The sequence below is a fragment of the Zosterops lateralis genome, assembly GCF_965231275.1.
Source record: "Zosterops lateralis genome assembly, chromosome: 13".
NCBI classification, from domain to species: Eukaryota; Metazoa; Chordata; class Aves; order Passeriformes; family Zosteropidae; genus Zosterops; species Zosterops lateralis.
The window spans coordinates 19,672,651-19,698,726 of record NC_139773.1 but is presented as its reverse complement, the minus strand read 5'-3'; the positions used below and the strand labels follow the sequence as shown (position 1 = coordinate 19,698,726).

Genomic DNA, 26,076 nt, shown 5'->3' with positions numbered 1-26,076 from the left:
GGAGGACTCCAAACCTTGGGAAGAAAAGCTTTTCCAAGGGCTGGAACCCCTTGGATCGAGGAAATCCCTCAAAATGGTCCCAAAATGTCCCCAAATTCCCTTTGCAGAGCTGAGGATAAAATTGTCCCAATCCCAGCTCAGTATCCAAGCAGATCCCAGGATTTCACATCCCAAAAAAAAAAAAAAAAAAAAAAAAAAAAAAAAAAAAACCTCTGAAGCTGCTCCCCCCTTTGGAATTCCCAGAAAAACAGAAAGACAGGTTTGGAATAAAAGGATTTATTGAACACTTTTGCAGGGACACACGGAAAGACAAAATTCCCACCCGACCCGTGAGGAAATCCCTGTTTTTCCCCCCCTCCAATTCCCACATGGAAAAAACATTCCATTGTCCCCTCACACCCCGGAGCAGGTGGGGATGTGAATTCCCACTTATTCCAGGATTTTTTTTTGTGTGGAGGATGTGACTGACTCTGGAACGTTCTGACAGCTCAGTGAACACATTAAATATTCCCAATTCATAAAGCCAAAATTCCCAAGGTTTTTCCTGGTTCTGGGTAAAATTGGGAATGGCCAAAAAACACCCTTAAAGTGCTGGACTGCAGCTCGGAATAGCAGCGGTTGGGTCCCCCCCAAAAGAGAGGGAATGACCGGAAAAAAGATGGATTTGAGACTAAAAAAAAACCGGGAAAAACAAGCTGGAAAAAAAAAAATTTCCCAGGGGAAAAGCCTGGTGGTTCTGTCTGTGAGGATCCAGCTTTGTGTGGAATTCCAGAGGGATCCCTTTAGGATTTCCCTAAATCTATCCAGATCCATCCAGAACTTCTTTGGGATCGACCATGGAATTGTTTTCCCAGCTTCCCTAAAAAACTTCTGGGAACGAGCACGAAGCAGTTCCTGAGGAGCAGTGGCAGCAGAGAATTCCTCAGGCTGGGAAAAAAAAATCCAGGATTCCAGCAGGAAAAAATTCAGGGTTTCCTGCGCCTGCAAAGGGAAAAAGGCACAGAGAACTTTCAGGATTCATCCAGAGGAATTTTGGGAGAGGACAACCCTCCCCATTCCCAGGTTTTTGCAAACCCCAAATCCCACACACTTCCTAAAAAATAAATCTAACTTTTAATCCAAGGAAACTCCAAAAAACTCGGGTGTTTTCCTTGGATTTTTAGGCAGCAGGAGCAGCAAATAAAGTTGGATTCCAATTCCTCAATTTCTTCTACCCATGGGGAATTGGAATTTCCCAATGGATAACGTGAGCAAGAGAGGGAATCCAGGGAAATCCTGCTGCCATTCCTGATATTCCAGCTGGGAATGCAAACCTGATGTGGGAAGGGCAGAGGGGAAACATTCCCGAAGTTTGGAAGTTGTCAGGAAAGAATTCCTTGGGCTGGGCACGGAGCTGGAATTCCCAGGGATGCCTCATTAATAAATATGGGAAGAGAGAATTCTCCACAGCTCCTTAGTGATCCCATAATTATTATCCATAATTAGCTGGAATTTCAGCAGGAATTCCATAGCAATTCCCTCTTCCCACAGGGAATTGGAGTCCCAAGAAACCAGAATTTCCAAGTCCTGAGAAATTGGAATTTCCCAATGGATAACGTGACCAGGAGAGGGAATCCAGGGAAATCCTGCTGCCATTCCTGATATTCCAACTGGGAATTCAAACCCAAAGTGGGAAGGGCAGCAAAGTTGTGGAGGCAGCGGGGAAAAAACATTCCTGAATTTTGGAAGGAAAGAATTCCAGGGGAACTCACTTGGGCTGGGCGTGGTGCTGGAATCCCGGTCCCAGCGCCGATCCCGCCCTCATCTCCACGGCCACGGAACACTGGGAGGGAACACACCAAAAGTCAGGATCCCACCATTCCCACTATTCCCACCATTCCCAAAATTCCCAAATCCCCATCTGGAGGGGTTCAGATCCCCCTGGAATGCCCAAGGCTGGGCTGGGATAGCGGGAATTGCCCGTGGAAGGGTCGGGATGAGCTGAAATCCCCTCCCCAGCCTTCCCCCATCCCAGAATTCCAGGATCCAGGAGGATATTCCCGGCTCACCCTGGTCTCCACGTCCGTCCATTCCGAGTCCGCGCCATCCCCGGCGGGGTCGGGATCGGGATCGGGGTCGGGAGGGGACGAGCGGCGCTTCCGCCTGCAACGGGAATTTGGGAATTACGGCATAAATTCCTTGTGGAATCTGCCACATTCCAACACTGGGAAAAACTCTTCGTTCTTCCTTAAATAAATCTTGGATCTGGCGGCCGTAAATTTCTCCGAGTTTATGGGGTTTCAGGTTGGGTTTTTCCATTGGATGATCCGGCCTGGAGGAGGTTACACACGAGCACCAGGAATTCCAGAATTCCAGAAGCTCAAAGGTTCCAATGTTGGAACCTTGGGAATTCCAGGATTCCAGAAGCTCCAATTAAAGGTTTCACAATTGGAATTTTGGGAATTCCAGGATTCCACAAGCTCAAATTAAAGGTGCCATCATCAGAATTTTGGTATTTCCAGGATTCAGGAATTGAGAATTCCAGAATCTCAAATTAAAGGTTCCATAACTAGAATTTTGGGAATTCTGGAAGCTCAAATTAAATGTTCCATCATTGGAACCTTGGGAATTTCAGATATCCAGAATCTCAAATGAAAGGTTCCATCACTGGAATTTTGGGAATTCTGGAAGCTCAAATGAAAGGTTCCAGAACTGGAACTTTGGGAGTTTCAGAATTCCAGAAGCTCAAATGAAAGGTTTCACAATTGGAATTTTGGGAATTCTGGAAGTTCAAATGAAAGGTTCCATCATTGGAACCTTGGGAATTCCAGGATTCCAGAAGCTCATATGAAAGGTTCCACAATTAGAATTTTGGGAATTTCAGAAGCTCAAATGAAAGGTTCCACAATTGGAATTTTGGGAATTCCAGGAGCTCAAATGAAAGGTTCCAGGACTGGAATATTGGGAATTCCAGGATTCCGGAAGCTGGACTCACCCGGTGGGAGATTCCTGCTTGAGGGTCTCGATGTCCGTGAACTGCACGGCCTGGCCACCCCCCCTGGTCTTGAAAACGTCCCCCTGGAATGGGAAAAGGACAAGGAAAAGTGGGATTGGGATGGGAACAATACTGGGATTCATCCCAGAATTCCAGCCCAAATCAGCTCCTCCCACTTCACTGCCAATGGATTGTTGCCTTTTGCCACTGGAAAATGAATAAATTTTGGGATCCGTGGATCATGAGATCCCAAAAATCTTGGTGATCCACAAACCATGAGATCCACATAAATCATGGATATCCCATAAATCATGGGATTCCACAAACCATGGAATTTGACAAACAATGGGATTCGTGGACCATGGAATCCCACAAATCATAGGATTCCACAAACCATGGGATCTCACAAATCATGGAACCCAACAGTGAAAACTCCAAACTAAATTTCGGCGATTCAAACGCAACATTCCCAACATTCCCAGGATTCCCAAGATCACCTTGATGAGCTTGGCCTGGATCTCAACCTTGCTGTCCCCAGCCTGGAATTCTGAATCTCAATCTTGTCTCCACCCACATCCAGGAACTCCTTGGGTTATTTTAATGAAATTTCAGCGATTCCAACACCACATTCCCAAGGTTCCCAGTATTCTGGGGGTCACTTTGATGAGCTTGGTCTGGATCTCAACCTTCCCCTAGATCTCAATTTTGCCCCCAGCCTGGAGCACTGAGTGTGACATCCAGGTACTCCTTGGGTAACTTTAACTACATTTCAGCGTTTCCAACGCCACATTCCCAACATTCCCAAGCTTCCCAGGATTCCGGGGGTCACCTTGATGAGCTTGGTCTGTATCTCGCCGTCGGAGGCCAGCTCCTGGTGTGTCAGCAGGTAGCGGTCGCAGCGGGCCAGGGCGCGCTCGCTGGGGGCGCCCACAGTGATGGCGCCGCGGGGCACGCGGGGCTGCAGCACCGTCTCCGTGGGCACGTGGGAATGGGGCCGGTGATCCACCCACCGCTCCGCCCCGGCGCTGCGGGAACGCCGAGGGCGGAGAGGGGCCACCGGAGCGGTCTGGGAATGACAGGAAAACTGGGAATGGGTATTGGGGATCCACCCAGAGCTCCCCCCCGGCGCTGCGGGAACGCCGAGGGCGGAGAGGGGCCACCGGAGCAGTCTGGGAATGACAGGAAAACTGGGAATGAGAGCAGGGAATGACAGGAGAACAGGGAATGGGCATTGGGGATCCACCCACCGCTCCCCACTGGCACTGCGGGAACGCCATAGGCGGAGGGGGCCACAGGAGCGGTCTGGGAATGACAGGAGAACTGGGAATGAGCACTGGGAATGGGAATGACAGAACTAGGAATGGGCATTGCAAATGGGCACTGGGAATGGGCACTGGGATGGAGGCCAGTGATCCACCCCACACTCCCCACCGGCACTGAGGGAATGCCAGGGGCGGAGAGGGGGCACTGGAGGGGTCTGGGAATGACAGGAGAACTGAGAATGGGAATATGGAATGGGAATATGGAATGGACACCGGGAATGACAGGAAAACTGGGAATGGGCACTGGGATCCACCCAGCACTCCCTGTCCGCGCTGCGGGAATGCCAAGGGCAGAGAGGGGCCACTGGAGCACTCTGGGAACGGAAACAGGGAATGGGCACTGGGAAAGAAAAAGGGAAGCACCAGGAAAAGGGAAACACCAGGGAAAAGGGAAACACCAGGGAAAAGGGAAACACCAGGGAAAAGGGAAGGAAAACACGAGGGAAAAACATGAGGACGCCCACAGCTAGAACAGAGTGTGGCCACCTCGGAGCTCCCTAAAAGCGGGAATTCTCAACTTCCAAGGAAGCTCCAGACACCAAGAGGGCGGCGAGAGCAGCCAGGCTCAGTCTGGGACCAGCAGGACGTGTTAGGGACAGCTCTAATCTACGTTAGGCAGGCTCAAGGTCAGAGAACCTTAACCTTAAAGCCGGGCTCAGCCCCACTAGGCCAGGACTAACCCTGCAGCACGGATCCTCTTCCTGCTCTAGCTCCTCTCTATCCCCGGGCGCCTCCGGCCCTCGGCTCCAGCACATCCCTCTCCTCCTGGAGGGGCTGGGCCAGGCCGAGCCCGGCTCCGCTCCCGCTTTAATCCTGGGTTTGGGAATGCTGGCTGGCTCGTAGGAAGGGCCTCTCTGCTCCCACTCCAGCACACAGGAGGCCACAGAGATGCTGCTGCAGGAGTTGGAGCGCCTGTGCACCCGCGGGGCCACCCGGCTGTCCCCAGGCTCAGCGGGGTCACCACAGCTCTGGGGAGAAGGGAGAGAGCAGTGAGACACGGGAGACTCCAAGCAAGCAAAGAAAGAAAAATCCAGGGATTTCCAGTTCCTAGGAGGTGGGAGAATGGATAAACAATGGACAGAGACAAGACAAGGTGCTTCAACTCTGTCCCCAACTTCAATGGGGTCACCACAGCTCTGGAGAGAAGGGAAACATCAGAGAGACACAGGGACAGACAGATCCAGGGATTTCCCACTCCCATGGATATCAGGACATGGGAGAATGGATGATGAACAAACAGCAGACACGGAACTCAAAGCAAGCTGCTCCAACTCTGTGCTTGGGGGCTACAGATGATTAAAATCCCTGCTCTCCATCCCTAAAAACACCTTTCCCTCCTTGCAGCAGGTTTGGGGATGACTCACAGGGGCTGGGGAAGGAGACACGGATCTGGGGAGGGGCTTTTCCCTCTCCCTTTCCCGGGAAGGTCTCTCTGGTTTCTCGGTCCTGGGCTCGGTGACGATGGCCTTGAGCTGCTTCAGCTTCTCATCCTTCACCCACAGCTTGTTCTGCATCTCCAGCTGCTTGGCTGCCACCCGCCTCTCCTGCAGGGAAAGGCAGAGGAAAAGGTGGAATTGCTGAGGCTGGAAAAGCCTCCAGGATCAGCCAGTCCAAGCTGGGATTGAACCCAGCCTGGAACGCCACCAGTCCAGGTGTTCCTTGGATACCCCCAGGGATGGGGGTTCCAAACCTCCATGGGCAGTTCCAGTGTTTACAACCTTTTCCATGAGGGAATTTTCCCAGTATCCCAGCTGAGCCTGCCCTGCCACAGCCTGGGGCTGTTCCCTCTCCTCCTGTCCCTGTTCCCTGGGAGCAGAGCCCAAATCCCCCCAGCTGTTCCTTTCCCTTCAGTTCCTTTCCCTTCCCTTTCCTTCCCTCAATTCCTTCACTTCTCTTCCCTCAATTCCTTTCCTTTCCCGCAATTCCTTCCCTTTCATTTCCATTTTCCTTTCCCGTCCCTTCCCTCAATTCCTTTCATCTCCATTTTCCTTTCATCTCCATTTTCCTTTCCTTTCTATTATCCCTTCTATCTTCCTCTCCCTTCCCTTTCCCTCTTTCCCTTCCATTTTCCTTTTCCTTTCCATTTTCCCTTCCATTTTCCTTTCCATTTTCCCTTCCTTTCTTTCCTTTTCCCTCCCCCAGCAGAGCCGCCCACAAACCTCCAAAACAGGAATTTCCAACCCTCAATCCCCACCAACACCAACCAGACCAAGAAACACCCCAAATCCCCAAACCCCAGACAACTTTATCCCACTTTCCCCTCTTGTATCCCTGCACTCACACACTCCTTCTCCCACTTGAGGGATGTCTCAGCCACCATTCCCTGCAGCCTGGCCTCCAGCCTCTTCTTGTCTGACGCCTGCCTCTGCAGCTTCTGGCTCTTGCTCTCCAGCTCCTGCTGCAGGTTCCTCTTGTCCTCCTCGTAAATCGTGGTTGTTTTCTCCAAAATCTCGATCTGTGGGAACACAGGGAGGATTTGGGTGGCTACAAGACCCTCTAAATCATCTAAATCCAGGAATTCTTGCTTGTTTTCCCCCCCGGTGTATCTCAATTTTCAATTCTAAATCGCTCGTTTTTGGTGTTTTAAAAGCCTTGACTCGTAAAAAAAGCCCCCAAAAAATTCCTCCCAAATATTTATTCCTGAATATAAATATTCATATAAATATATAAATATATATTAATATAAATAAATATAAATAAATAGATATAAATATATATAAATATATGTATATATTTATAAATATTTTATATTTTATATATATTCATATATATATATATATTTACAATATTTTTATATATATATATATATATTCATATATAAATATAAATAAATATTCCCAAATATTTATTCCTGGGAAGGAATTTGCCAAAAGATCCATTAATTAAAAAAAGGGATTTCTGCTCCAAAATGACCCGACTGACCTTGTACTCCAAGGTTTTAATCTTCTTTTCCAACCGTTCCAGCTCCGTCCTCTGCCCCGTTATGGTTTTCTCCTTCTCAGCCAGTTTTCCTTGGAAATAATTTTCCTTGGATGCGACACTGGAGTCAAATTCTTGCAGCATTCCTTTGAAGGCAAGAACTGGAAGAGAAGAATTCAGATATTTTCTATTTTATCTTTAATCTTCTCCTCTCTTATCTCCAGAACATCCAAAGCTTTTTTTTTTCCCAACCAATTTAAAGCCTAAAATTCCTCAGGGAAAAAAAAAAAAAAAATAAAAGGTTGAAACCATCAATTTAACCAAGAAAATTTGGGGTGAGGAGGATCTTTTGAGGAATAATAAAGGCATCAAATCTGAGTTTTGCCCTGATGGTCCAATCTGGGGCAAATTCCTACCGTTTTTGGCAAATTCCTCTGCCAGCATCTGCCTCATTTTGTGGCGCTGCTCCAAGGCCTCGATGAGTTTTGGGAGGGTTTGGTCGTCGTTGATGTCCAAGAGCTCGCAGGAAGGAAGGGGAGGGAGGCTCTGGAAAAACTGCTCAGCAGGAGATTGTTCCTCTGGTCCTGCAGGATGGAAAAAAAAAACCCTCAGCAGGGTGGGAAAATCCCAATGGATGAGGGGCAGGATCCTGGAAAACTGGGAATGATTGATGGGAGTGTTCCCAAAGAGGTGATGGATTAAATGTGACATCCTTGATTTACTAAAAGCAGGTCCTGAGCATCCAGGAACATCCCACAATTTCCTTGGCATGATTTCCTGCCAGGAGCTGAAATATTGGGACCATGGATTCATCCCAATCCCATGGAATTCCCTGGAAACCTCCACAAAGAGGGAAGAGCAGCATTTCCCAGGGCACTGAGGTTCCTCTGGCACAGTTAAGGCTCAGTGGAATTGGTTTAAAATTTAATTCCCAGCCTTTAATTAATTCCTAACAGAAAACTCTGCTGGAATCGTGGAATGGTTTGGGATGGAAAAGACCTTGAAGTGATCTCGTTCCATGGGCAGGGACACCTCTCACTGTCCCACATTCCAACCTGGAGTTGGGCAGTTCCAAGGATCCAGGGGCAGCCACAGCTCCTCTGGGAATTCCAGGGATCCAGGAGCAGCCACAGCTCCTCTGGGAATTCCACCCCACCCTCTCAGCCAGAAATTCCTTCCCAATATTCCCACCTAACCCTTCCCTTTCCCAGTGGGAAGCAATTCCCTATATCCCATCCCTCCATCCCTCATCCCAATCCCCCTGGAGCCTCTTTAGGTCACTCCAAGAGGCTCAAAATTTCCCCTGAACGCTCCCCTTTTCCAGGTGAACATTCCCAGAGCAGAATTCCCTTTTTTCCAGCCCTCACCTGCTCCCACGGGGCCACCCCTGAGCTCCAGTTTTCGGGAGAGCTCCTCTCGGAAGGCCTGGTTCCGCAGGCGCCGCCCCGGGGTCAGCCCGCACAGGGGCCTGTCCACGGGCCTGGCCACCTCCACCTCCTGCGTCATCTCTGCAAAACGCATCACTTGCTGCAAGGAAAAAGGAAAAAAAAAAAAAAAAAAAAAATCAGGAGAACTTGGATTTGGGATTGGAAGTGGATTTGAGTCACTGAAAGTGGGAAAGGAGGAATTGTCCGGATGGAATCGCGAGGAGTTGCCCGGCCGCGGATTGGGATCTTCCAGGAAATTCCTCCAACAACAAGAAGCCACAAAAGCTTGGGCAGAGACAGCTGGAATTCTTGGAATAGGAGGGATGAAACACCTAAATGTGGCTCCATGGAATTGTGTGAGGAAGGAAAACCTTTCCCACTTTCCAAAGCAACTTGCGATTTGAACAGGAAAAATCAGAGTTGGAGAGCAGATTTATCCCACAAAATTATAACTGAAGAGCTCAAACAACAATTATAACTCCTAACATCTCTTGGAGTACAGGAATCCAGGAGAAAGCAGGAAAAGAAGAGCAGGAGGGAGTGGAAAAAAAGGGAATTTACCAGGCTTTCCTCGTAGTCCTCAGCCTTGGGATTCACACAGACGATCATCCGAACTTTCCCTTCTCCGTCGAAATAGTTCTTGAAGAGATGAGTCAGTTTGGAATCTCGGTATGGAACCATCTGGGGATAAAAGTCCAGGGAAAATCCCAATGAGTTTTCCTTCTATTTGAGGTGATTAAATCCAAGGATAATGAGGGGAGAGCTGCTGCCCACCTTGTTTGTCCCGTACAATTGGTTTTCCCGCAGAACCTCGATGCACGTCCTCAACGTCATCAGTGACTGGTTGATATTCCCTAAAAAAAGCAAACACAAGTTAAAAAAAAAACCTCCATGAGCAGTGCTTGGATCATTTTCCCAAACTATTCAGAAGAATAAACTGCCTAATTAACGATATTCGTTAATAATTGCTCTAATTAACTGAAGAGGCAGAAGCGTCGCTTCCAACTTGTGGTTTCCAAATGGGAAATTGAGGTCACTGAATCCTAACTGATCCTAAGAGAGGTGCCTTGAGAATTCCTGGGATTCTTCCCCAGCAGACAGGATCAGCAGGAGTTTAATTAGCAGGGTTAATTAGGGGGGTGCTCCTACCTGCTTCCCTCAGCCTGTTCCCCTCGGCTTTGGTCCTGTTGGTTCTCTCGCTTCCCGCCAGATCCACCAGGGACAGCTGGCTCAGGGTGATCTGCTCCTTTTCCTGGGACACAGAAGGAATTCTGGATCTCTCCATATTCCCTCTGAAGGAATTTTGGGGATACCTCAGCCCAAAAACCCACTTTCCAAAGAATGTTTTGGTTATAAGCTCACAGGGGTTGGCACAGCCCAGGTTTTTTTTGGGGGGGAAGTTTGGTGGATCCCTCCTGCCTTGGGCCACGGGGATTGAAAGATGTTGGATTCTTTAAATTCCCAAAGTTTTTGAATCCCAGCAAAGGAAAAGGTGAAAACCCAAGGAACTTTCCATCCCAACAAAGGAAAAGGCAAAAATTGAAGGAATTTATGATTCTCAACAAAGGAAAAAGTGAAAACCCAAGGAATTTTCCAAGCCCAACAAAGGTAGAAGTGAAAACCCAAGGAATTTTCAAATCCCAACAAAGGAAAAGGTGAAAACCCAAGGAATTTTCCAATCCCCCAAAAAAAAGGCAAAAACTCAAGGAATTTTCAAATCCCAACACAAGAAAAGATGAAAACCAAAGAAAATTTAGAATCCCAACAAAGGAAAAGGTGAAAATCCAAGGAATTTTCCAATCCCAACAAAGTACAAGGCAAAAATCCAAGGAATTTTTCCAATCCCAACAAAAGAAAAGGTAAAAACCCAAGGAAATTTCCAATCCCAACAAAGGAGAAGGTGAAAACCAAAGGAATTTTTGAATCCCAACAAAGGAAAAGGTAAAAACCCAAGGAATTTTCAAATCTCAACAAAGGAAAAGGCAAAAACCCAAGGAATTTTCCAATCCCAAAAAAAAAAGGCAAAAACCCAAGGAATTTTCCAATCCCAAAAAAAAAAGGCAAAAACCCAAGGAATTTTCCAATCCCAACACAAGAAAAGATGAAAACTCAAGGAATTTTCAAATCTCAACAAAGGAAAAGATGAAAACCAAAGAAAATTTTCCAATCCCAACAAAGGAAAAGGTGAAAACCAAAGGAAAAGGTAAAAATCCAAGGAATTTTCAAATCCCAACAAAGCAAAAGGTTAAAACCCAAGGAATTTTCCAACCCCAAAGGAAGAAAAGGTGAAAACCCAAGGAAACAGCAGCTTCACCCTCAGTTTTAACACCAAACTTTAATTCTGCCGCCTCCAAACTCGAGCCACGAGAGCTGCTCCCGAACGAAATTCCACCAAATCCTCCTGGAATAACCCCAAAACTGACCTGCAGCACGTTGTCCCCGTCGGCATCCAGAGGAGCCTGTGCCAGTTTGATGATGAACACGGAGTGGGAGCGGCTGGATTCGCGGTTCAGCTGCGTGTTGGCGATGCGACGTTTCTTCTGCCCTGCTCACACACACACATCCCCAAAATTCCCCAAAAAATTCCTGCTGCTTTCCCAAAATTCCCACCAGCATCAGGATTTCGCAGCTGTGAAATTTTTTTTACAGTCCTAAATTTCAAGCTGGTTTTAATTTTTTTTTAATGGATTATTTAAATGAGTTTTGAAATAAATTTTAGCAGTACCTAAATTTCAAGCTGGTTTTAATTTTTTTTAATGAATTATTTAAATGAATTTTGAAATAAATTTTAGTAGTAACTAAATTTCAAGCTGGTTTTAATTTTTTTAAATTAATTATTTTAAATTAATTTTGAAATGAATTTTAGTAGCATCTAAGTTTTCAAGCTGGTTTTTAATTTTTTTTAATAAGTTGTTTTAATGGGTTATTTAAATGAATTTTGAAATTGATTTTAATTAGTCGTTAATTCTAAGCTGGTTTTGCTATTTTAAAGTTAATTATTTTTATGAGTTTGAATGAATTTTGAATTCGTAGATTCACAGGAAGACTCTGAGAGGGATGGAACTAAAGGAATTCCTAAATTCATGGGAAAACTCAAGAGAGGGATGGAATTCATGGGAAAACTTGGATCAGGATGGAACTAATGGAATTCCTAAATTCATGGGAAAACCTGGAGCTGGATGGAATTAATGAAATTCCTAAATTCAAGGGAATTAATGAATTCAAGGGAATTCATTAATTAATTAATGAATTTCCTAAATTCAAGGGAAAACTCAGAGAGGGATGGAATTCACGAACTCCCTAAATTCATGGGGAAAACTCGGCGCAAGATAAAATCAAATGGAATTCCTAAATTTGTGAGAAAACTCAAGAGAGGGATGGAATTCATGGGAAAACTTGGATCAGGATGGAACTAATGGAATTCCTAAATTCATGGGAAAACCTGGAGCTGGATGGAATTAATGAAATTCCTTAAATTCATGGAATTCCTAAATTCAAGGGAAAACTCAGAGAGGGATGGAATTCACGAACTCCCTAAATTCACGGGGAAAACTCTGAGCAAGATAAAATTAAATGGAATTCCTAAATCTGTGAGAAAACTCAAGAGAGGGAATGGAATTCACGGAATTCCTAAATTCCTGGGAAAACTCTGAGCTGGATGGGAATTAATTTAATTCCTAAAATCACAGGGATAAATAACTCTGAGATGGAAGGGTTGGGAATAGGTAATGCCCTAAACTGGAGGATCCAGCGGAATTTTTTTTTTTTTTTTTTTTTTTTTTTTTTGCTGTTTAAAGGTGATGGGATGTGGGATCAGCCCAGAATTCCAAGATTATTTTTTATTTTTTATTTTTTTTTTTACCTCTCCAAAAGACTTCGAAAGCTTCCTCTGTGGATTTGACCTCCACCTCGGTGCAGCCCGTCACGTACATGTTGTGGTTTTGGTCTTCCCGAAGGATTTTGGATTGGGGAGGTCTTTGGGGATAGAAAAAGGGGAAAAGAAATAAAATTCTATTCCGGTGGAGTTGTCTCTGCAGGTTTTTGTGGAGGGTGAAAGTCAGGGAGAAAAAGGTAAAAAAAAATTTGGAGGGAAAATGTCAGAAGTTTGAGGGGAAATGGTTAAAATTCAGGGGGAAAAGGTCAAGATTTCGAGGGGAAATGGTCAAAATGGTCAAATGCTGTGGGCAAAAAGGCCAAAAATGCTGATGGAAAAATGGTCAAGATTTTGAGGGGAAAATGGTCAAAAATGCTGAGGGAAAAAAAGGTCAAAATTCTGAGGGAAAACGGTCAAAATTCTGAGGGGAAAATGGTCAAAATTCAGGGGGAAAAATGGTTAAAATTCAGAGGGAAAAGGTCAAAATTCTGAGGGGAAAATGGTCAAAAATGCTGAGGGGGAAAAGGCCAAAAATTCTGAGAGGAAAAGGGTCAAAATTCTGAGAGGAAAAGGGTTAAAATTCTGAGGGAAAAATGGTCAAAAATGCTGAGGGAAAAAAGGTAAAAATTCTGAGGGGAAAATGGTTAAAATTCAGAGGGAAAAGGTCAAAAATCCGAGGGGAAAATTCAAAATTACGAGGGGAAATGGTCAAAATGCTGAGGGGGAAAAAGCCAAAAATTCTGAGAGGAAAAGGGTCAAAATTCTGAGGGGAAAATGGTCAAAATTCTGAGGGGAAAATGGTCAAAATTCTGAGGGGAAAAGCCAAAAAAAATCTGAGAGGAAAGGGTCAAAAATGCTGAGGGAAAATCGTCCAGAATTCTGAGAGGAAAAGTCAAAAATCTAAGGGGGAAAAGGTCAAAATTCTAAGGGGAGAAGGTCAAAAATTCCAAGGGGAAAATCACCCAAAATTCTGAGGGAAAAATGGTCAAAATTCAGATGGAAAAGGTCAAAAATTCAGAGGGAAAATCCTCCAAAATTCTGAGGGGAAAATGGTCAAAACTCAGAGGGGAAAAATGGTCAAAATTCAGAGAGGAAAAGGCAAAAAATTCCAAGGGGAAAAAGATCAAAAATGCTGAGGCAAAAATGCCAAAAATGCTGAGGGAAAATCATCAAAATTCTGAGGAAAAAAAAGGTCAAAATTCCGAGGGGAAAATGGTCAAAATTCTGAGGGGAAAAAGGTCAAAATTCAGAGGGGAAAAAGCCAAAAATTCTGAGGGAAAAATGCAAAAAATGCTGAGGGAAAACCATCAAAATTCTGAGGGAAAAAATGGTCAAAATTCCGAAGGGAAAAGGTCAAAAATACTGAGAGGAAAAGGTGAATTATCCATATAAAATCCGAAATAGGGAACACAGGACGTGGACACACAGCCAGGATTAGTGACACTCCAGCTACTGCTCTAATTAGCAGCTTTTAATTGCAATTAATGGCTTTGGTGGCAGCTATTGCTTTTCTACAAGCACACAGAAGCGAGGAGAGCATCCTAGATTTCCTAGGAAAGCAAGGAAAAGCAGGGAATTTTCTGTTTCTAGAGGGAAAACAACGCTGGAAAAATGAGAATAAGACATTGGACACATACACAAAGTCTCCATTTCTCACAGGAGTGTTGCAACTGTTCCACCTACCAAAAAAACGGGGAAAAAAAAATTAAATATTTGATTTTTTTGCCTCGAGTTTTCTCACATTGCAACTTCCAGAGGGAGAAATAATCCCAGATTTTTTAATTTTTTTTTTTTTTTTTTAATTAGGATGGGTTTTGGGAATAAGTACTAAACCGCTTTAAAAAAGGGTTTAAAAGCATTTCCAAAAATTCAAACTCTTCTGGAATTCAAACTCCTAGTTTGCTTTGCCCTCGTTAGTCTTTGTTAATTAATCAACCTCTCCTTAATTAACACAGGACTGAGGGGCTCCTTGAATGGAGCTGGAATTTCAATTTCAATTTGGATTCCAAAAGGAATTTGCAGATTTTTTTTTTTTCCTTCTGATTTTAGACATCACAAGTGCACATTTTGGGGAAAAAAAAAATCCCTAAAAAATATCCCTAATTCTTGGTTTTATGGGAATTAGTGATATCAAGTGGAATAATATGGAAATATGGAGCACCAAACCAGTGTTTTTCAGTTTTCCAGGGAGGAAAAAAAAAAGCCATGGAATGGCTTGTTCCAAGCTGAAATCACCTGTTACAATAAATTGGGAATTTCAGTAGGACACAACCACATAATTAATTAAATATTTGCTGATTAATCACCCAGCCTAACGAGGAAAGGGAATGACCATGAAACATTCCTGACTGGACTCCTTTCTTTGTGCTTTTAACAGCAATTCCTGGAAATTCTGAACCAAAGTGAGAACCAAAAAAAAAAAAAAAAAAAAAAAAAAAAAAAAAAAAAAAAAAGTGAAGATTTTCTAAAAATCCTCCCAAGGGTTGGGAATATGGGAATTCCCAAACTCCCAGCTGGGAGGGTGTCCTGGGTTGTGGTGTAGGATGTGCACAAAGTATTTATTATATATATATATTATATATATAAAATATATATTTTATATATATATATACATATAATATATATATATATATATTTATATTATTATATATCTCCATGAGCTGTTGGAACCAGGTGGGGCAGTGTTTTCCCAGGCCCCTCCTTTGGGCTCTTCTGCTCATGGCCCATCAATGCCTTGCCCAGGACTCACAGGGAACTCCCTCCAGGAGCTCTCTCTGTTTAATGGGCCATCAAGGAGCCACTGCACGACTCCTCATCCCATTGGGAGATGCTCCCAATGCCCAGGGGGAGGAGCCAAGCATTCCCACCTGGAGAGAATCTGGGATTTGGGACAGGACAAGCAGCCCTGAGCCACTGGATTCCCAGAGGAGCAGAGCTCCCAGACCTTTCTGTGGGATCACTGCTTCAGGAAGAGCCCCTCACCTGGACTGCTCCCCCCACCCTGCTCAGGGTGTGTTCTGACTCTGCCAGTGCTCCTTTGTGTTATTGCATTGATTTTATTTTATTTTTACCTTTTTACCTTTCTTCTTATTAAATTGTATTTCTGACTTGGAGCCTCTCACTTGTTTTGCTTTCAAACCACGACAGGGGGTTTGATGGGCTCAAAGCAGAGCGGTGAATGTCAGGTTGGGACACAGAGACATTGTTGTCATTCTTCCAATCAATTCCCAATCCTGGGATGGGGAAAAAAAACTCTGGAATTCCAGACTCACTTGGGTTTGATGGAGTCGAAGGGAGCCTCCTCCAGCAGGTCGTAGATGTAGTTGTTGTAGATCTCGATGTAGGACACGAAGACGCCGTAGACGTTGTCCTCGTCCACCTCCTCGGCCCGGGCCTGGTCCTGCACGTCGATCATGTCGGCGAACTCGGGGTCCAGCTGCCTCCTGGAGAGAGGGGGGAAAAAATATGGGATTGGGATGGGATTCCTGGGGAGATGGAAGGTGCTGGGGAAAATCAGTGCAGGGCTGCAGGGAGGAGTGGGGAAAGGGGCGACATCCGGCAAAATTCGGGTTCTTTGGAGGGAGGTTCTGGGCAGGGCCAGGAGATGGAATTCCAGGATCCGACTGAGGGAATTCCATGGTGGGAATTCAATGGTCCCACTGAGGGAATTCCATGATCCAACTGAGGTTATTCCATGGTTGCAGTTGGAATTCCATGGTCCAAGTGAGGGAATTCCAGTGGTTGGAATTCAATGATCCAACGGAGGAACTTCCATGATCCAAGTGAGGAAATCCCATGGGATTCAACTGAGGGAATTCCATGGTTGGAATTCCATGATCCAGCTGAGGGAATTCCGTGGTGGGAATTCCATGATCCAACTGAGGGAATTCCATGATCCAGCTGAAGGAATTCCATGGTTGGAATTCCATGACCCAACTGGCAGAATTCCATGAGCCAACTGAGGGAACTCCATGGTGGAAATTCCATGATCCAACTGAGGGAATTCCATGATCCAGCTGAAGGAATTCCATGGTTGGAATTCCATGATCCAACTGAGGGAATTCCATGGTGGAAATCCCATGATCCAACTGAGGAAATCTCATAGTGGAAATTCCATGATCCAACTGAGCAAATTCCATGGTTGGAATTCCATGATCCAACCAAGGGAATTCCATGAGATTCAACTGAGAGAATTCCATGGTGGAAATTCCATGATCCAACTGAGGGAATTCCATGGTTGGAATTCCATGATCTAACTGAGGAAATTCTGAGGGGGAAAAGGCCCAAAGTTCTGAGGGGGAAAAAGTCAAAAATTCTGAGAGGAAAAAAAAAAACCCAGAAAATTCTGAGGGAAAAGGCCCAAAACTCAGGAAAAACAAAGCTATGGAACAGCTTCCTCCAAGCTGAAATCTCCTGTTAGAACACCAGCAATAAATTAGGAATTTCAGTGAGACACAATCACCTAATTAATTAAATATTTGCCAATTTTCCCCCCAATTTTTTCCCTTCATTTCTTCAAGGGAAGAGCCTGAGAGAAATCAAATCCCATTTCTAGGGGATGAATTCCCAGAGCCCAAACTCACTTCCCAGCTGGAGTTTTTGGGGTGGGCAGGGCCTCTCTCCTCTGGCGTTCCAGCAGAGCCTCCACCTCACTCTGCACCTCCACTCCGTTCTTGTCATCCAGCTTGAAAACCTGAGGGAAAAAATAGGAATTTTAGCCCATTCCAACATCCAGCTGCTGGCCAACAAAGCATTATTTGATTAATTAATCTGGTATTAATTTATTAATACCCCTCACTGGCACTCGACCCAGCCAGATCTGACAGAAAGAATTTGCAAAAATAAATGTTTTATAAAAGCTCTCAAGGGTGAAAATCCCAGGATTGTTTCAGTGTATTTCATTAATGGAATTCCAAAATTCCTGGGAAAACTTGGAGCTGAATGGAATTAACAAGTGCACACCTTGGGGAAAAGATCCCTAATTTCATCAGGAGGCAATTAATTTTTTGGTTTTATGGGAATTACCGATAGCAAGTGGAATAATGTGAAAATATGGAATAATATATGGAGATATGGAATAATATATGGGAATATGGAATAATTTATGGAATGGAAATATCTGGAAACATGGAATAATATGGAATAATATGGAATAATATAATATGGAATAATATGGAATAATATGGAATAATATGGAATAATATGGAATAATACGGAATAACACGGAATAACACGGAATAACACGGAATAACATGGAAAAAAAAACCCTGTTTTTCACAGTTTCCAGGGAAAAAAAAGCCATGGAATGGCTTCCTCCATGTTGAAATCACCTGTCAGAACAGCAGGAATAGACTGGGAATTTCAGTGGGATACAACTGCCTAATTTAATTAAATATTTACTTATTAATCACCCATCCTAACGAGGAAGGGAACACCAGTGGCTGGACCATCAGTATTGAAGGAAGGGAACATCAGCACTAAAATATTCCTGCCTGGATTCCTTCCCATGTGTTTTTAACAGATTTTTCCTAGGATGAGTTGGGGAATAAGCACTGAATAGTTTCAAGGCGTTCCCAGAAATTCAAACCCTTTTGGAACGAAGACCCTGGTGTTGGGTTTTTCCTCTTCCAAGCCCTCCAGGGGCAGGTTTGGAGCAGAAATCCAGGGATTTGGGGAGGCACTCACGAATCTCTTGGCCTGGAAGGGGCCGATGCTGTTGAAGATCATGGCCAGGCAGCGGGGCAGGAGCCCCCCATCCCCAGGAGATCCTGTCATGGTGTGAGTCTTCCCACTGCCCGTCACTCCATAGGTGAACAGGAGACCTGGGAATGCAGGGAAAAGGGAAAAATTAACAGGATTGAGGGGAAAAAAAACCACCTCAAATGTTCTATACAATCAACAGCGCTGGCAGCTCTGGTTGATAAAAAACCTGAGGGGAAAAAAAGCAGGAATTTCAGCCCAATTCCAACACCTGAGCGTTATTTGATTCATTAATTAGTCTGGTGTTAATTTATTCATATGGAATGACACGGAAATATGGAAAAAACCCAGTGTTTTTTCACTGATTCCAGGCGGGAAAAAAAGGCTTCTTCTATGTTGAAATCACCTGTTGGAACAGCTGATGGTCACAGCTTGGAATATCCTTCACCCTCTCCAAATCAGCCCTGGCACAGGCTGGGTCATCCCTGGAATATTCCAGGCTGGATGGGGCTTGGAGCACCCTGGGATAAGGGAAGGTTTCCCTGCCCGTGGAATGGGATGGTTTTATGGTTTAGGAAGTGATGCTTTTTTTTGCCATTTTTTGGTGAAAATGTGCTTTGCTAAAAGCCCCAAATTCTGATTTTGTCATTTGCAACTCCCACAGAGCACGGGAGAACTCGGGAGAGAAGGATTGGGATGGATAATCCATGGAATTCCAGAACAGTTTGGGTGGGAAGGGACTTTAAAGCCAATCCCATTGCCAAAGGCAGGGACACCTCCTGCTGAGCCAGGCTGCTCCAGCTACACTTCCATGGCACTGGATCATCCATTTCCACCAAAACCATCCCAGAATTCCTATTCCAGAAGGAATTTCTGAGGGTGTTGTGTGAAGAGCTGAGCCACAATTCCAAACAAACTTTAGGATCATCCATTCCCACCCAAACCATCCCAGAAAGAACATCCAGGGGTGTTGTGTGACGACCCGAGCCACAATTCCAAACAAACCTCAAACAAACCTTGGGACCATCCATTCCCAATGGATCATCCATCCAGAATTCCTATTCCAGAAGGAATTTCTGAGGGTGTTGTGTGAGCAATTGAACCACAATTCCAAGCAAACCTTGGGACCATCTATTCCCACCCTAAACCATCCCAGGATTCCTGTTCCAGAAGGAATTTCCAAGGATATTGTGTGACCAACTGAGCCACAATTCCAAACAAACCCTGGGATCATCCATTCCCACCCAAACCATCCCAAGAATCCTGCTCCAGAAGGAATTCCCGAGGTTGCTGCGTGAGGAGCTGAGCCACAATTCCAAAAAAACTTTAGGATCATCCATTCCCACCCAAACCATCCCAGAAAGAACTTCCAGGAGTGTTGTGTGAAGAGCTGAGCCACAATTCCAAACAAACCTCAAACAAACCTTGGGAGCCCTGGATCATCCATTCCCAATAGATAATCCATCCCAGAATTCCTGTTCCAGAAGGAATTTCTGAGGGTGTTGTGTGAGGAACTGAACCACAAACAAACCTTGGGATCATCCATTCCCACCCAAACCATCCCAAGATTCTGATTCCAGAAAGAACTTCCAGGAGTTGTGTGAGGAGCTGAACCACAATTCCAAACAAACCCTGGGATCATCCATTCCCACCCAAAACCATCCCAAGAATCCTGCTCCAGAAGGAATTCCCGAGGTTGCTGCATGAGGAGCTGAGCCACAATTCCAAGCAAACCTCAGGAAGGGGTGAAATCCCGGGAATGGGGATGGGAACACGAGCCCTGCTCACCGTTCTTGCCCCGGATCAGATCCTCCACCAGAGGCTTGGCCACCACGTCAAACAGCTCCTTCTGCACCACCAACGTGCCAAAAACCTCCTTGAAGGAATATTGGGTCTGCCAAGAGAGGGGAAAACAACCCTGGAATTCCAGAAAGATCCCACAGAGCACAGAATTCCCAACGCGCAGAGAAAAGATGGAATTTCCTTCCAGAAAACCCGGAATTTCCTTCCAGAACACCCAGCCCAGGAATATCCACCGTGGCCAAAGCAGAGCTGTTCCCTCAGGGAATTTTAGTTATTTTGGATTTTTTTTTTTTTTTCCCAGGCCAGCCTCGGTTTTTCAGTCCTAAATTTCAAGCTGGTTTAATTCTTTTAATGAGTTATTTTAAATGAATTTTGAAATAAATTTTAGTAGTCCTAAATTTCAAGCTGGTTTTACTTTTTTCAGTGAATTATTTAAATGAATTTTGAAATGAATTTTAGTAGTACCTACCTAAATTTCAAGCTGGTTTTAATTTTTTAATGAATTACTTTAATGAACACGAATGAATTTTTAAATAAATTTTAGTACCCAAATTTCAAGCCGGTTTTATTTTTTTAATGAGTTATTTTTAATGAATTTTGAAATAAATTTTAGTAGTCCTAAATTTCAAGCTGGTTTTACTTTTTTTAATAAGTTATTTTAATGAGTTTAAATGAATTTTGAAATGAATTTCAGTAACTAAGTTTTGAGATGGTTTTAATTTTTTTAATGGGTTTAAATGAATTTTGAAATTAATTTTAATAGTCATTAATTCTAAGCTGGTCTTACTATTTAAAAATTAATTATTTTAATGAATTTGAATGAATTTTGAATTTCTAGATTCACAGGATGACTCGGAGCAGGATGGAATTCATGGAATTCCTAAATTCATGGGAAAACTTGGATCAGAATGGAATTCATGGGAAAGCTTGGATCAGGATGGAATTAATGGAATTCCTAAATTCATGGGAAAACTCAGAGCTGGAAGGAATTAATGTAATTCCTAAAATCACAGGGATAACTCTGAGCTGGATGGAACTCATGGAATTCGTAAATTCCTGGGGAAACTCAGAGCTGGATGGAATTAACAGAATTCCTGAATTCATGGGAAAACCTGGATCGGGATGGAATTAATGGAATTTCTAAATTCTTGTGAAAACTCAGAGCTGGAAGGAATTAATGTAATTCCTAAAATCACAGGGATAACTCTGAGCTGGATGAAATTAATGGAATTCCTAAATTCCTGGGGAAGCTCAGAGCTGGATGGAATTAACAGAATTCCTAAATTCATGGGAAAACTCTGAGCTGGATGGAATTAATGGAATTCCTAAATTCATGGGAAAACCTGGAATGGGATGGAATTAATGGAATTCCTAAATTCTTGTGAAAACTCAGAGCTGGAAGGAATTAACGTAATTCCTAAATTCATGGGAAAACCTGGAATGGGATGGAATTAATGGAATTCCTAAATTCTTGTGAAAACTCAGAGCTGGAAGGAATTAACGTAATTCCTAAAATCACGGGGATAACTCTGAGATGGATGGAATTAACAGAATTCCTAAATTCATGGGAAAACTCAAGATAAGGATGGAATTAACGGGAAAACTCAAGAACTGGATGGAATTCGGGCAGGAAGGGACCTTAAGGACAATCCCATTTCCCGAGGGCAGGGAACACCTCGCACCCCCAGGGCTGGGGCAGGTCCCGGGGCCGGGGCAGGGCTCCAGGAGAATTCCAGGCGGGAATTCCGGCCGGGAACGGGGGTTACCTCGCGGTACTCGCCGTTGGAGCCGCGGGGCAGGCGGAACCCCTCGGGCGGGTGCAGCTGCACCGTGCTGTGGTTGATGACCTCGATACAGCTCTCCTGATCCGCGCCGCACAGCGGCCGCACGCGGCAGTACACCTGCGGATAAACAAACATGGGAATGAGCACGGGAATGAGCATGGGAATGAACACGGGAATGAACACGGCAGTACACCTGGGAATAAACATGGGAATGAACACAGGAATAAACATGGGAATGAACACGGGAATGAACACGGGAATGAACACGGGAATGAACATGGGAATGAACACGGGAATGAACACGGGAATGAACACGGGAATGAGCACGGGAATGAACACGGGAATGAACACGGGAATGAACACGGGAATGAGCACGGGAATGAACATGGGAATGAACATGGGAATGAGCACGGGAATGAACACGGGAATGAACATGGGAATGAACACGGGAATGAACATGGGAATGAGCACGGGAATGAACACGGGAATGAACACGGGAATGAACACGGGAATGAACATGGGAATGAACATGGGAATGAGCACGGGAATGAGCACGGGAATGAACACGGGAATGAACATGGGAATGAACACGGGAATGAACACGGGAATGAGCACGGGAATGAACACGGGAATGAACACGGGAATGAACACGGGAATGAACATGGGAATGAGCACGGGAATGAACACGGGAATGAACATGGGAATGAACACGGGAATGAACACGGGAATGAACATGGGAATGAGCACGGGAATGAACATGGGAATGAACACGGGAATGAGCACGGGAATGAACACGGGAATGAACACGGGAATGAACACGGGAATGAACATGGGAATGAGCACGGGAATGAACACGGGAATGAACATGGGAATGAACACGGGAATGAACATGGGAATGAACATGGGAATGAACACGGGAATGAACACGGGAATGAGCACGGGAATGAACACGGGAATGAACACAGGAATAAACATGGGAATGAACACGGGAATGAACACGGGAATGAACACGGGAATGAACACGGGAATGAACACGGGAATGAACACGGGAATGAACACGGGAATGAACATGGGAATGAACACGGGAATGAACATGGGAATGAACATGGGAATGAACACGGGAATGAACACGGGAATGAGCACGGGAATGAACACGGGAATGAACACAGGAATAAACATGGGAATGAACACGGCAGTATACCTGGGAGAGGGAAAAATAAACTGGGAATGAACATGGGAATGAACACGGGAATAAACATGGGAATGAACCTGGCAGTACACCTGGGGAGAGAGGGGAAAAACAGGGATAAACTGGGAATAATCCTGGGAATAATCCTGGGAATAAACATGGGAATGAACACCGCAGTACACCTGGGATTGAGGGGAAAACTGGGAATGAATCCGGGAATAAACATGGGAATGAACAGAGGAATGAACACGGCAGTACACCTGGGAGAGGGGAAAATAAACCGGGAATGAACATGGCAGTACACCTGGGATAGGGGAAAATAAACCGGGAATGAACATGAGAATGAACACGGCTGGACACCTGGGAATAAACATGGGAATGAGCACGGCTGGACACCTGGGATAGGGGGAAAATAAACCAGGAATAAACCGGGAATGAACATGGCAGTACACCTGGGAGAGGGGAAAATAAACCGGGAATGAACATGGGAATGAGCACGGCAGTACACCTGGGATTGGGGGGAAAACAGGGAATGAGCCTGGGAATAAACGTGGGAATGATCCTGGAATGAACACAGCAGTACACCTGGGAGAGGGAGGAAAACAGGGAATGAGCCTGGGAGTGAACATGGCAGTACACTTGGGATTGGGGGAAAAACAGAGATAAACAGGGAATAAATCCTGGGAATGATCCAGGAATGAACACGGCAGTACACCTGGGAGAGGGGGGAAAACGGGGATAAACTGGGAATGAATCTGGGAATATACACGGGAATGAACACGGCAGTACACCTGGAGAAAGGGGGGGAAACAGGGAATGAATCCGGGAATAAACATGGGAATAAACATGGGAATGATCCTGGAATGAACATGGCAGTACACCTGGGAGAGGGGGGAAAACTGGGAATGAATCCTGGAATAAACATGGGAATGATCCTGGAATGAACCCGGCAGTACACCTGGGATGAGGGGGGGAAATAAACCGGGAATGAACCCGGGAATAAACATGGGAATGATCCTGGAATATACCCAGCAGTACACCTGGGATTGAGGGGAAAACAGGGATAAACAGGGAATGAACATGGGAATGAACTCGGCAGTACACCTGGGATTGGGGGGGAAAAACAGGGAATGAATCCGGGAATAAACATGGGAATGATCCTGGAATGAACCTGGCAGTACACCTGGGGAGAGAGGGGAAAATAAACCGGGAATAAACATGGGAATGAGCACGGCAGTACACCTGGGACTGGGGGGAAAACTGGGAATGAATCTGGGAATAAACATGGGAATGAACACGGCAGTACACCTGGAGAAAGGGGGGAAACAGGGAATGAGCCTGGGAATAAACATGGGAATGATCCTGGAATGAACCCGGCAGTACACCTGGGAAGAGCAGGGGGAAAACAGGGAATGAGCCTGGGAATGAGGGAAACAGGGAATAAATCCTGGGAATAAACATGGGAATGAACATGGCAGTACACCTGGGGAGAGGGAGAAACAGGGAATGATCCTGGGAATGAACCTGGCAGTACACCTGGGATGGGAAAAGAGGGATAAATTGGGAATGAACACGGTAGTACACCCAGGGGGGAAAACAGGGATAAACCGGGAAAAAATCTGGGAATAAATGTGGGAATGAACCCAGGAATGAGGGAGGAAAACAGGGATAAACCGGGAATAATCCTGAGAATGAACCAGGGAATGAACCCAGCAGTCCACCTGCGGAGGGGGAAACAGGGAATGAACCTGGGAATAAACCCGGGAATAAATCCCAGAATAATCTGGGGAATGATCCTGGAACGGGGGAAACAGGGAATGATCCTGGGTATAAATCTGGAGATAAAGCCGGCAGTACAGCTGGGATGAGGGAAACAGGGATAAACCGGGAATAAATCTGGGAATAAACACAGCAGTGCACGTGGAATGATGAAAACAGGGATAAACCGGAAACAGGGATAAACAGGGAATAAATCTGGGAATAAAGCCGAGAATCTGGGAATAAACTGGACTGAGGGAAACAGGGATACACCCGGGAATAAACCCGGGAATTGGGAGAGGGGGAAAGGAGGGGATTTTGGGATGATCCCGGGGAATAAACCCGGGAGTTGGGAGAGGGGGGAACTCACCCCCACCGGGTCCTTCAGCGCGGGGTTGGTGCCTTTCCGGGGCCTCCGCGGCGTCCTGGCCCTACTGGGGGGAGAGAGACGTCAGGGGGCCGGGACGGGAACGGGACACAGGGAAAACAACCGAGAGAACGGGAACTGAACCGGGGTTAGAGGGGAAACAACCGAGGAAACGGGGGGAGGAACGGAAGAACCAGGGTTTGAGGGGAGACAGCCCAGGGAATGAGGGAGGAGCGGGGAGAACCGAGAAGCGACCCCCAGGCAGCCATGAAGGGCGGCCCCGCCCGGAGCTATCCCCCCCACACCGGGTATCCCCCCAGCCCCAGGCCGCCCCCCATTTCCCGCCGCTAAGGGCTCTCAGGGCCACTCACGCCGCCTTCATGTCGCGGGAGGAGGCGCCGCTGTCGCGACAGGGCCCGGCGGGGTCGCGCGCTGGGGGCCGGCACCGACCGCGCGCCCGCCGCGATTCAAATCCGGCCAATCAGAGCGCGCCGCCGCGGTGACGTCGCCGCGCACGGCGTTACCATGGAGATGACGGAGGGGCGGGGCTTCCCCTGGTGGTGGCGGTGGTGGAGTTGGAGGTGAGGCCGCGGGTTCGAATCCCGCCGCCGGCCGATCCCACTTTTTTCCTATTTTTTTATCGCCCTAATTCCAATATTTCAGGGAAATAGGTGGAATGCAGATAATTCAAACATCCAGGGCTTCCCTGTGTGCCTGTCTGGAGGTGAGTCAGTCACTCAGTTAATTCTCAACCCAATGGAAATGAGTGAATACCCAACCTGTGGAAAATGAATTAAATCCCAACGCACTGGAATTAATCCCCAACCAGTGGAAAATTAATTCATTCCCAACCTGATGGAAACGAGTGGACTCCCAACCTGTTGGAATTAATTCCCAACCTGATGGAAAAAAAAATTAATTCCCAACCTGATGGAAAAAAATTTAATTCCCAACCTGTT

The 26,076-nt window shown here is 45.6% G+C and overlaps 1 protein-coding gene across 2 annotated transcripts; it reads right to left on the bottom strand.

The window, feature by feature from the left end:
• Positions 1–352: 352 nt before the first annotated feature.
• Positions 353–25,535, bottom strand: KIF23 (kinesin family member 23; the record flags this gene model as incomplete). 2 transcript variants are annotated; one of them, XM_083871178.1, is made up of 24 exons in its annotated part: positions 25,489–25,535; positions 25,121–25,181; positions 21,786–21,920; positions 20,005–20,110; positions 18,202–18,338; positions 17,100–17,209; positions 15,789–15,959; positions 14,154–14,195; positions 12,505–12,617; positions 11,066–11,187; positions 9,792–9,894; positions 9,417–9,496; positions 9,204–9,323; positions 8,583–8,742; positions 7,632–7,799; positions 7,219–7,376; positions 6,578–6,751; positions 5,661–5,840; positions 4,977–5,264; positions 3,804–4,040; positions 2,975–3,057; positions 2,049–2,142; positions 1,752–1,822; positions 353–981 (listed from the first exon to the last, which is right to left on the bottom strand). In XM_083871178.1, the coding sequence occupies exons 1-24, from the start codon at positions 25,497–25,499 to the stop codon at positions 966–968; spliced, it is 2,940 nt and encodes a 979-aa protein (XP_083727304.1). In that variant the 5' UTR covers positions 25,500–25,535. The 2 variants fall into 2 exon arrangements, with proteins under 2 accessions (XP_083727304.1, XP_083727305.1); XM_083871179.1 differs by lacking the exons at positions 353–981; positions 4,977–5,264 and having other exon boundaries at positions 1,748–1,822; positions 25,489–25,534.
• Between the last annotated feature and the right edge of the window lie 541 nt (positions 25,536–26,076).